The sequence below is a fragment of the Schistocerca gregaria genome, chromosome 7 (assembly GCF_023897955.1).
Source record: "Schistocerca gregaria isolate iqSchGreg1 chromosome 7, iqSchGreg1.2, whole genome shotgun sequence".
NCBI lineage: Eukaryota > Metazoa > Arthropoda > Insecta > Orthoptera > Acrididae > Schistocerca > Schistocerca gregaria.
This window is the reverse complement of record NC_064926.1, coordinates 89,918,489-89,931,743: the sequence shown is the minus strand read 5'-3', so window position 1 is coordinate 89,931,743 and position 13,255 is coordinate 89,918,489. Positions and strand designations below refer to the sequence as shown.

The following is a 13,255-nucleotide window of genomic DNA, read 5'->3' as shown; positions in this document are numbered from 1 at the left end:
ATTGCTCTGCTCGTCAAGGCATACGTGAAACAATCGTAGGGGCAGTATCAGGTTTTCGTTAAGACTTGAACCCGTTGCTCCCCTCTCATAAAGTCGGTTAGTACATTCGTGTGTGTGTGTGTGTGTGTGTGTGTGTGTGTGTGTGTGTGTGTGTGAGAGAGAGAGAGAGAGAGAGAGAGAGAGAGAGAAAGAGAGAGAGAGAGAGAGAGAGCAAGAGCGACCTGAAGCCGTGGGGACATACAGTTTCTTCTCTTGCCACAAGCTGATATTATACGGACACTACATCGTAGCAATTTTAATCGGAGAGTGTTTTGAATTGTGATTGCGTAAGATACCGGTGGAGATTACGCCTAAACTGCCACTGCCAACCACAGCAAACAATTGCGCTGTAGTCACTACCAAATGCTTTGTTACTCCAATTTACCTTGTGTTGCACAGTCCTTTTTTTTCATTTTGAAGTGACTCAAGAGACTAATTCTAGTGCATAAAGGGATTCAAATGCTACTCTCACCCAAACAAAAGGAATCAGCGATCCCTATGACCGTTATGTCAAGTCTGTTTTCGTGGAAGCACAGAACGCGGACGTAGGATGAGAGCCCTTCGAGAGGGAGGCGTGGCTTATTTCCCCGCACCGCTCCTCTCGCCTTGGGCAGCCATAGTTCTCGTTTGTTCACAGTCGCGGCCGACTGCCACGATAAAATAACGCTGTTTGCTGGATGCAACACGTTATGTATTTACAAATAACACTGTCCTCAGGTATTTCACATGGAACATTCGTTGCTTAGAAGTAGCATAAGCTTTCAACACTAGAAACAAGCAACCTAAGTGCAGTGTAATGGCGCGTAATTCGCATTTAGAGCAGTTACATATGGTTTACATTACAAGATACAAGTTAACAATTGGGTTTGACGCGGCATTATTGACATCCGCTGTAAGAGCAGGAAGCTAGTTCATTTCTGCGGCTTGACCTGTATCACATGTTTTTGTTAGTGCGAGTGTTTATCGCAAAAAGCAGGATATACAGAAGACGAGGAGTATCCTTCATTCGTCACTGATTTTCACATATTTCCCAGTTCATCAGAGGTTAGTGCACAGCCACTGTGAAATTTCAGATGTCTTTTTTAATGTCTGCCAGCGCGCACCATGTAGCATCTTCGCTTGCACGACCGCACGACACATTACTTTTCCGTTCAAATTCGAGTGAAAGCAACACTAGATTTACATGCACAAGTCCGACTCTAATAACTTCACGTAGAAACTTACACAAAGTCTCTTTCTTTGGCAGCTTAACAGATTGTAAAACTTTCTCTACAGTACTTTTACAATAGTTCTTTTGTATTACACGGAATACAATGTCTGTCACTATGTTCCTTTACAAAACCCATTTGGTTTTTGTTTAATCATTTACGCTCGTAATTTTCGTATGAAATTAGATGGCCTGATATTTCCAAATAATAATAGGTTTTTTCTTTTCTTTTATACTTGGAGCAATAGACACAAATTCCATTATATGGGCTACCATTATTTTATGCTCATACGCGATAAATCGTCATTTACTCGATCATGTTTCGCATATGGCAAGCAAACCGAAACAAAGAAAATTCGCGGTCGCGAAAGTGATCAGGGGCTAGACATTGGGGTGAAACACTCAATGAATAATTCATAGCTCGCATTACATTATGTAATAAGTCATCCTCGCTACTTGAAAACACAACTCTTTTAATGTTCAATTTCTCATAACTTTTAAGGTATGCATTTTACAGCACATGTATATTGGACATTTTTTCTTGTTTTGGCTCATACTGCTACTTCCCAAAATGTGGAAAGCAAATAGTTTGCAGTAGAAGAGATTTGCTTCACAGTGTGTTGTGTTGTGTGTTGTGGTCTTCAGTCCTGAGACTGGTTTGACGCAGCTCTCCACGCTACTCTATCCTTTGCAAGCTTCTTCATCTCCCAGTACGTACTGCAGCCTACATCCCTCTAAATGTGCTTAGTGTATTCATCTCTTGTTCTCCCTCTACGATTTTTACCCTCCATGCTGCCCTCCAATGCTAAATTTGTGATCCCTTGATGCCTCAGAACATGTCCTACCAACCAATCCCTTCTTCTAGTCAAGTTGTGCCACAAACTCCTCTTCTTCCCAATCCTATACAGTGCCTCCTCATTAGTTATGTGATCTACCCATCTAATCTTCAGCATTCTTCTGTAGCACCACATTTCGAAAGCTTCTGTTCTCTCCTTGTCCAAACTATTTATTGTCCATGTTTCACTTCCATACATGGCTACACTCTATACAAATACTTTCAGAAATGACTTCCTGACACTTAAATCTATACTCTATGTTAACAAATTTCTCTTCTTCAGAAACGCTTTCCTTGCCATTGCCAGTCTACCTTCGATATCCTCTCTACTTTGACCATCAACATTTATTTGGCTCCCCAAATAGCAAAACTCCTTTACCACTTTAAGTGTCTCATTTCCTAATCTAATTCCCTCAGCATCCGACTTAATTCGACTACATTCCATTAGCCTCGTTTTGCTTTTGTTGATGTTTCAAGACACTGTCTATTCCGTTCAACTGCTCTTCCTAGTCCTTTGCTGTTTCTAACAGAATTACAATGTCATCGGCGAACCTCAATGTTTTTATTTCTTCTCCATGGATTTTAATACGTACTCGGAATTTTTCTTTTGTTTTCTTTACTGCTTGCTCAATATACAGATTGAATAACATCGAGGAGAGGCTACAACCCTGTCTTATCCCTTCCCAACCACTGTTTCCCTTTCAGGTTCCTCGACATCTGGTTTCTGTACAAATTGTAAATAGCCTTTCGCTCCCTGTATTTTACCCCTGCCACCTTCATAATTTAAAAGACAGTCATAGGGGAGGTGAATGGGCAACTTCAGTTTGTCGGTAGAGTTTTAGGAACTCTACAAAGGGGACTATGTATAGATCACTTGTGTGTCTCATTCTTGAGTATTGCTCATGTGTTTGTGATCCTCACCATGTTGGATCAAAAGAAAGCATCAAAGCAATTCAAAAGTATGCTGCTACATTTGTTACCAGTGGATCTGATGGTTCGTGAACACAAATGGGAATCCCTGGAGGGAAGATGGGATTCTTTTTGTGAAGTGTTGTTGAAAAACTTTGGAGAACAGTTGGTTGTATTGCCACCAATGTACATTTTGCAAAAGGATTGTGAAGACGAGGTAAGAGAATTCAGGCCTCTTTCTGAGGCATATGGGTAGTCATTTTTCCCTCACTTCATTTGCAAGTGAAATAGGAGAGGAGATGACCAGCAGTTATACATGTTACTCTCCACCAAAACCATGCAGGGTATGATGCAGGTGTAGAACAGTATATGTGCAAGGTGTATTCCCCTGAATGAGAACTCTTGTCATGTCATTTGAAGGTGGTCATTCAACTGAGATGAGTTGTAAAGTTCTGTATCTATTTGTGGGTGCCTTCCTGGGCTACGGGATAAAGGCTAGAGTCACTAATTGCTCCTGTGGGAGATAGCTTCAATTTTTTTTGTCCGTAAAGTCTGCAACCTTAAATGCCTAAGTGTAATGACTGACACAAAATCTGCTAAAGAGGAGTCATCAAAATGCTTTCATCAGACTACTTGTCATACAATTTTTATTGCACTGAGATGTTTGTAAAAGTATTGACTTTTCAGTTACAAGTAAAAGGTAAACATCACTCACAGATTAGGCCTTAGGCCTGTTCTCACTGGTCGACAGCTGCCTACGAGGCAGTATGAGGAGCTATCTATGATAGAGAGACATGTGCTCAGCATGTTGCGAATCCCTCCAGCCGATATAACCAAAAGATGAAACCTTTGTACAAGCAGGTGCTCATTTGCCCTTACAAGGTTGAGTGGACCCCATTCCAGAACTCACCATATTGGAAAAAAAATCAGAGGTTGTACCAGGAATCAAACCCAGGTCCTTCCACACTGAAGGCAGTGACAGTAGCCAATTGGTTCTGGAGGCAGTGGACTTTTCTCCTCCTTACTCAAATATTCAAGTCTGGCGATGAAAAAGTGGAGCACAAATGGATAAAATTCATAAGCATTATGCAACATGTAGAGCCCGCCAGAAAAATGTACACACACTTTAAGGAATGAAAGGCATTACTTATATGTTCATTTTACATTTAATAATTGGTGACACATGTTGTACAATCTTCAGTTTAGCACATGGTTACTTTAATGTTCACCATTGGTATACGACACATGTTGTACAATCTTCAGTTTAGCACATGGTTACTTTAATGTTCACCATTGGTGGGTATACACATAACAGAATGACAAGCGGTTGCCACAACTATGTCATTCAATGTAACAGTGGATATTGCTGCACATGTCACTATAATCTCCTGGCGGAGTTCCTCCAGCATGCATGGCTTATGTCAGTAGACGTTATCTTTCACAGTTCCTCACAATTAAAAGTCCATAGGTGTTAGATCTGGTGACTGTGGAGGGAACCTCAGTGGGCCCTCTTCATCCAATCCAATGCTCCAGAAAATTGTCATCCAGGAAAGCTCGTAGAGCAAGGTGGTAGTGTGGTGGTGCCCCGTTCTTTGGTAGAAGACTTTTACATCAGCTCCATAAAACACACATATACCTGGCAAAATTGAAATGCATAACATTTCCATGTACATTTCTGCAGTGACAGTAGCATCGAAGAAAGAGAATCCTTCAAAGCCCCTTGGTGATAGACCACACCACACATGAACCGCTGGTAGACTGACTGCTTTATCCACATAAACATGCGGATTTCCTGATGCCCAGTACACACAGGTATGCTGATTCATGGTTTCATTAAGTATAAATTGTGCGTCATCACTCCACACTACCTTCGTCACAAATTGTTTGTTATCAGTTCCATTTGCTGATGTTGTTGTTGTTGTGGTCTTCAGTCCTGAAACTGGTTTGATGCAGCTCTCCATGCTACTCTATCCTGTGCAAGCTTCTTCATCTCCCAGTACCTACTGCAGCCTACGTCCTTCTGAATCTGCTTAGTATAGTCATCTCTTGGTCTCCCTCTACGATTTTTACCCTCCACGCTGCCCTCCAATACTAAATTGGTGATCCCTTGATGCCTCAGAACATGTCCTACCAACCGATCCCTTCTTCTAGTCAAGTTGTGCCACAAACTTCTCTTCTCCCCAATCCGATTCAATACTTCCTCATTAGTTATGTGATCTACCCATCTAATCTTCAGCATTCTTCTGTAGCACCACCTTTCGAAAGCTTCTATTCTCTTCTTGTCCAAACTATTTATCGTCCATGATTCACTTCCATACATGGCTACACTCCATACAAATACTTTCAGAAATGACTTCCTGACACTTAAATCTATTCTCGATGTTAACAAACTTCTCTTCTTCACAGTATCGAAAATGAAAAACTGCTCGTAGCTCTTAAGGCAGGCATTTTCAAATGGTACAAATGGTTCTGAGCACTATGGGACTTAACATCTGAGGTCATCAGTCCCCTAGAACTTAGAACTACTTAAGCCTAGCTAACCTAAGGACATCACACACATCCATGCCCGAGGCAGCATTCGAACCTGCGACCGTAGCGGAAGCGCGGTTCCAGACTAAAGCGCCTAGAACCTATTGGCCACTATGGGCGGCTAGGCATTTTCGACCCTATGTTTACTGAGACCTTTTTGCTCCTAGTATCGTGTACTTTCAACTGTACGCGTTTATGCCATTAATTTTGATACGCCCTGTATACATACACTACTGATCATTAAAATTGCTACACCACGAAGATGACGTGCTACAGACGCGAAATTTAACCGACAGGAAGAAGATGCTGTGATATGCAAATGATTAGCTTTTCAGAGCATTCACACAAGGTTGGCGCCGGTGGCGACACCTACAACGTGCTGACATGAGGAACGTTTCCAACCGATTTCTCATACACAAACAGCAGTTGACCGGCGTTGCCTGGTGAAACGTTGTTGTGATGCCTCGTGCAAGGAGGAGAAATGCGTACCATCACGTTTCAGACTTTGATAAGGGTCGGATCGTAGCCTACCGCGATTGCGGTTTATCGTATCGCGACATTGCTGCTAGCGTTGGTCGAGATCCGGTGACTCTTAGCAGAATACGGAATCTGTGGGTTCAGGAGGGTAATACGGAACACCGTGCTGGATCCCAACGGCCTCGTATCACTAGCAGTCGAGATGATAGGCATCTTATCACCATGGCTGTAACGGATCGTGCAGCCACGTCTCGATCCGTGAGTCAACAGATAGGGGACGTTTGCATGACAACAACCTTCTGCACGAATAGTTCGACGACGTTGGCAGCAGCATGGACTATCAGCTCAGAGACCATGGCTGCGGTTACCCTTGACGCTGCATCACAGACAGTAGCGCCTGCGATTGTGTACTCAACGACGAACCTGTGTGCACGAATGGCAAAACGTCATTCTTTCGGATGAATCCATGTTCTGTTTATGGCATCATGATGGTCGCACCCGTGTTTGGCGACATCGCGGTGAACGCACATTGGAAGCGTGTTTTCGTCATCGCCATACTGGCGTATCACCCGGCGTAATGGTATAGGGTGCCATTGGTCACACGTCTCGGTCACCTTTTGTTCATATTAACGGCACTTTAAACAGTGGACGTTACATTTCAGGTATGTTACGACCCGCGGCTCTACCCTTCATTCGATCCCTTCGAAACCCTACATTTCAGCAGGATAATGCACGACCGCACGTTGGAGGTCCTGTACGGGCCTTTCTGGATACAGAAAATGTTCGACTGCTGCTCTGACCAGCACATTGCCCTGATCTCTCACCAATTGAAAACGTCTGGTCAATGGTGGCCGAGCAACTGGCTCGTCACAATACGCCAGTCACTACTCTTGATGAACTGTGGTATCGTGTTGAAGTTGCACGGGCAGCTGTACCTGTACACGCCATCCAAGCTCTGTTTGACTCAATGCCCAGGCGTATCATGGCCGTTATTACGGCCAGAGGTGGTTGTTCTGGGTACTGATTTCTCTGGATCTATGCACCCAAATTGCGTGAAAATGTAATCACATGTCAGTTCTAGTATAATATATTTGTCCAATGAACACTTGTTTATCATCTGCGTTTCTGCTTACTGTAGCAATTTTAATGGCACAGGTCTTGGTGAGAAGTACTCAGTACCGAGCTACCGCACACTGAGCCACCGCACCTCACATTAAAAGACTCAGAAAATCTCTCTGAACGACACCCGATAATTTGTCGGAGGCATTTGGGTACACGTTGTATAACGAGGGACGGATGTCGAATAACTGAGTCAGATTTAATTTGACGTTTGTAATTGACGTACTAATGTTACCAATAAATATAGGGAGTTCATTCCCGTTACAAACTTCTACGACTTGTGGACGGAACTGAGTACACACTATTTTGAATAGAAACCCATGTCCGGAGAGTTCATCCGACAACGCTAGAGAGCGTCAAAGTTACAGGCGCTGACTCCTGTAAATGTATGTTTTTAATGTGCCCGTACTCTGACTAAATTTGTTTTGTATATTTTTTGAAAATGTTACTATTATGTTGATTAAATATTACCATTTCAGCGTAATATTGCTACAACTTATAAAACAGTTAAAAACACTCTAGCAACGCTGTGCAAATTTTAAGCTACATACGATCGGTATTTTTGGAACGCAACCAAATGGACATTGACAATTACTCGTGAAAATAAAAATGCTTTTACCTGCCAGTTTGGTTTCAAAGTGCTAGGTCATTCTTTGTAATGAAAGTCGTCTTCCTCTAGTCGTAGTGCAGGCCGAAGCCTCATTCCACACAATGCCTTAAAAGGGTTGGAAAAATCGTCAATAAAACTGCCTGGTCGACATTTCCAGCTTTGCTAAAAGATAAGTTACGAAACAATCTACGCTGATAGTACTGTGCCTGCAATGCAAATTTTATGTCTGCTGCGTAATGGTGACGGACTAGAGCCCCCCAGTGAAGCTGTTTTCGCCCCGATGCTGACAGTTGTATAACTCTGAAAATTGGGATTATTTGACACAAGTTTAATACTTATATAAATAAAACTCAACTGACATTTTGATTTATCTATTTGACGTCATCTCTGTAAATTACATTATATTACAGACCGGGAAAAGTAGTACATGTAATAACGCTTTGGAAGACACACACACACACACACACACACACACACACACACACAGAGAGAGAGAGAGAGAGAGAGAGAGAGAGAGAGAGAGAGAGAGAACCTTTACGTATATAAATCGGTTGAAGATCGCAGATGAACACTTATCGTACAACGGTATATTTTATTTTTCAGCTAGATCATTATTGTCTTCGTTTCTTAAACTATTATTTTCATGATTGTATGGATAAAACACTGTCTTTGTGCATTTCATAGTTACACGACCTTTCTTACAGCATTTGTATGTCTCACTTCACATGCAAAAAATATTATTACTTAGTGGTATACAAACGCTATTTGTATATACAGGGTAATTTCGTGATGATGTTACAAACTTTCCAGGGTGACGGAGAACAATAAATGTATCAGTTTGAGGTGTGGGTCCCAGACCGGAAACGAAAGTGTCTACAGTTATAAGCGAAAACCATTGTGATACTCTGATAGTGCGATACGTGTACTGGTACCGTTGTTACTATGATTTTAGGATAAGCAACAGTGAGAGGTGATAGTATGGGCCAAAACAAGGAAAAATGTCCAGTAAACGTGCGGTCTAAAATGCATACCTGAGGAGCTATGAGCACATGACATGTGTTTCACAGTAGCGAAGATGAACAAGTGCTCAGAGCTGCACTGTCGGAGGTATCAAAACGGTTTTTGCGTATAACTTTCGACTCGTTTCGTTTCCGGTATAGGGATAAATTCATACATCTATTCTTCATCATCTTAGGAAGTTTATAACGTCATAAAGAAACGGCCCTGTATACAGAGTGAAGCGAAATTCACGCACTCGGGCTTCGCAGCACTACTCCTCACATGCCAATGATAAAAAAAAAATGTCTCTCGCAAAATTTCGTCCGGTGAGTGCATCCGGCAGAAAAAGGACGTTAAACAGTGGCAATATGGCAACACTGTAACCACATGTATGGTAGTAACTAGCATTGTCAGCAAACGTTAGATGTTGCACAGTTGGTGTAGACGGTAGAGTGTTGGGTAAGCATGCAGGTTGTCGTGGGTTCGATGCTGTGTTGGGGTGCATTTTTTTTATTTGCTAATTTCATTCTGAAATTTCATACAGTAATATATGCCGTTTCTTACGTCACATGTACCCTAAATTTACAACATTTTGTAACTCTGAACGTCATAAATACGTGATTAGACAAATAAGAAAGGGACAGTTGAAGCAAATCACCTGTCATAGTACAGAATAACTACAGAAACAATATCAATTCAAAGATGCTAAAGATACACCTGTTCCATGTAATACGCATTACCCCTCTGACAAATGGTGTTCTGCATGATTCATAACGACATCGCTAATTGTGAAAGGTTCTGTTTCGAATTACACTGTGTCCTTAACGGTAATAGACGTGATGTTTCCACAGTCACATCGATAGAATAATAATAATAATAATAATAATAATAATAATAATAATAATGCATTGAAATACATAATAAACAGCAAGAGGTTGCCAGGAAGTGTTGAAAGGCATGGGACCATGGTGACAACACATACAAATAGTAACCAGGTTTGGAAATTATTCGCAACGTAAGGCCCTGACGAAATGTCTGGACCTGAACAAGGCAAAAATAATAGTTGCTGTTGTGTTGGCAGAAGAGCCAACACCGTGTTACTAGTGGAGGCCGAAATGCACGTGTTTTAGCTCACGCAGGTTAGCGTGAGGAGGGAAGAACTATACTGACGTAAGGTGTCCAACATGACAAGAAATGAGAATTCAGAAAGCGGACGTAAGTAGTTTGATACTTAACTTTAATCCATTAATGATGAACGTCGCTCTTGACGGTACCTAATTCACAATATTATCTGTTCTGAAAACATGAGTAGCAACTGAATATGGCGCCTTGTTAGGTACGATAGTAGCAAATGACGTAGCTGAAGGCTATGCTAAACTGTCGCCTCTGCAAATGAGAGCATATGTAGACAGTGAACCATCGCCTACCAAAGGCGGCTGTCCAACTGGGGCGAGTGCTAGGGAGTCTCTCTAGACTAGACCTGCCGTGTGGCGGCGCTCGGTCTGCAATCACTGACAGTGGCTACACCGGGGTCCGTCGTATACTACCGGACCGCGGCCGATTTAAAGGCTACGACGTAGCAAGTGTGGTGCCTGGCGGTGACACCACAGTTGCTACTAATCTCTGGCACCATTGGAGGAGAATACAAAGAAAACAGGTTTCTCATCTAGTGGATGTGAGGTAATTCTGAAATTCCATGACATGAAAAGGGCGTCTTTCAAAGTTGACCAATCTTCTATTTCTATGACTGTAGTATGTAAGTGCAAGTGTTTTCTAGAAGACCCGCTGCAATCGCTGTTGACGATTAAGATGCCAGGTACCGTACCACCTGCACTACATTTACAAATAAAAAACATAGGCCTCAACCCAGGAACGAGCCATCGACCTATTGCATGCTAAGCCAAAAGTCTATCCACAGCACCAACTATACAGCACGAGAACGGTGTGCTGACAGAGGTAGTTACCGTACATGTGGTTAAAGTGTTGCCAGATTGCCACTCCTTTTTCTGCCGGATGTACTCGCCGGACGAAATTTCGTGACAGACATTTTTTTATCGCTCGCATGTGAAGAGTCGCGCCGCGAAGCCCAAGTGCTAGAAATCGCGCCTTTAAAGGCGCCGGCGCGTATAACTCTGACGCTCTAAAGAGTCGTTGGGCGAAGTTTGCGGACGTGGGTTGCTATTCAAAATTTTACGTAGTCGCTCCCATCTACAATTCCCAGAAGTTTGTAACGGTAATTTACACACACAGCACTTTGGTCTGACAGCAGCACGTTTTCAGGTGCCCAGGTACATCATAACGCTGCACGAGCTGCTGGCGCACACGCCCCACGACCACGTGGAGAGGAAGAGCCTGCAGAACGCCCGCCAGCAGCTGGAGAACCTGTCGCGGCAGATGCACGATGAGGTCGGTACCGCGCCGCGCCACGCTGCGCCCGTGCTCTGCAGCCGAGCAGTTTTCTTCACAGCTGCACGCGACGCTCATACATAGCACGTTGCTGCCGCTACAGGAGATTTGGTGAAGATGATGTCGCTTAAGAAATGCCACAAGTCACATTGTTGTTCTTGTTGTGGTGTTCAGTCAGAAGACTGCTTTGATGCAGCTCTCCATGCTACTCCTGTCCAAGCTTCTTCATCTCCCAGTACTTACTGCACCTATATCCTTCTGTATCTGTTTAGTCTATTCATCTCTTGCTCTCCCTCTACGATTTTTACCCTCCAGGCTGCCCTCCAGTGCTAAATTTGTGAGCCCTTGATGCCTCAGAACATGTCCTACTAACTGATCCCTTCTTCTTTTCAAGCTGTGCCACAAACTTCTCTTCTCCCAATTCTATTCAATACCTCCTCATCAGTTATGTTATCTACCCATCTAAGCTTCTATTCTCTTCTTGTCTAAAGTATTTATCATCAATGTTTCACTTCCATACATGGCTACACTCCATACAAATACTTTCAGAAACGACTTCCTGACACATAAATCAATATTCGATGTTAACAAATTTCTCTTCTTCAGAAACGCTTTCCTTGCCATAGCCAGTCAACATTTTATATCCTCTCTACTTCCACCATCATCAGTTATTTTGCTCCCCAAATAACAAAACTCCTTTACTACTTTAAGCGTATCATTTCCTAATCTAATACCCCCAGCATCACCCGACTTTATTCGACTACATTCCATTATCCTCGTTTTGCTTTTGTTGATGTTCATCTTATATCCTCCTTTCAAGCCACTGTCCATTCCGTTCAACTGCTCTTTCAAGACCTGTGCTGTCTCTGACATAATTACAATGTCATCGGCGAACCTCAAACTATTTATTTCTTCTCCATGGATTTTAATACCTACTCCGAATTTTTCTTTTGTTCCCTTTACTGCTTGCTCAATATAGAGATTCAATAACATCGGGGATAGGCTACAGCCCTGTCTCACTCCCTTTCCAACCACTGCTTCCCTTTCATGCCCCTCGATTCTTATAACTGCCCTAGGGTTTCTGTACAAATTGTAAATAGCCTTTGGCTCCCTGTATTTTGCCCCTGCCACCTTCAGAATTTGAAAGAGAGTATTCCAGTGAGCATTGTCAAAAGCTTTCTCTAAGTCTACAAATGCTAGAAACGTAGGTTTGCCTTTCCTTAATCTAGCTTCTAAGATACGTCGTAGGGTCAGTATTGCCTCACGTCTTCCAGTATTTCTACGGAATCCAGACTGATCTTCCCCGAGGTCGGCTTCTACTAGTTTGCCCATTCGTCTGTAAAGAATTCGTATTAGTATTTTGCAGCTGTGGCTTATTAAACTGATTGTTCGGTAATTTTCACATCTGTCAACAACTGCTTTCTTTGGGGTTGGAATTATTATATTCTTCATGAAGTCTGTGGGTATTTCGCCTCTCTCATACATCTTGCTCACCAGATGGTAGAGTTCTGTCAGGACGGGCTCTCCCGAGGCCGTCAGTAGTTCTAATAGAATGTTGTCTACTCGCGGGGCCTTGTTTCGACTCAAGTCTTTCGGTACTCTGTCAAACTCTTCACGCAGTATCGTATCTCCCATTTCGTCTTCATCTACATCCTCTTCCATTTCCATAATATTGCCCTGAAGTACATCGCCCTTGTATAGGCACTCTATATACTCCTTCCACCTTTCTGCTTTCCCCTCTTTGCTTAGAATTGTGTTTCTATTTGAGCTCTTGATATTCATACAAGTGGTTCTCTTCTCTGCAAAAGTCGCTTTAATTTTCCTGTAGGCAGTATCTATCTTACCCCTAGCGAGATAAGCCTCTACATCCTTACATTTGTCCTGTAGCTATCCCTGCTTAGCTATTTTGCACTTCCTGTCGATCTCATTTTTGAGACGCCTGTATTCCTTTTTGTTGCATCATTTACCGCATTTTCATATTTTCTCCTTTCGTCAATTAAATTCAATATTTCTTCTGTTACCCAAGGATTTCTACTAGCCCTCGTCTTTTTACCTACTTGATCCTCTGCTGCATTCACTACTTCATCCCTCAAAGCTACCCATTCTTCTTCTACTGTATTTCTTT

The 13,255-nt window shown here is 42.6% G+C and overlaps 1 protein-coding gene across 1 annotated transcript in view; it reads left to right on the top strand.

Annotated features, from left to right (window-relative positions):
- Positions 1–13,255, top strand: part of LOC126281292 (ras-specific guanine nucleotide-releasing factor 2-like) — a 1,771,818-nt gene that overhangs the window by 1,038,035 nt on the left and 720,528 nt on the right. Inside the window, exon 8 of the mRNA XM_049980119.1 lies at positions 11,005–11,130. Within this exon, the coding sequence (XP_049836076.1) occupies positions 11,005–11,130 (126 nt within the window). The remainder of the gene's footprint in view (positions 1–11,004; positions 11,131–13,255) is intronic.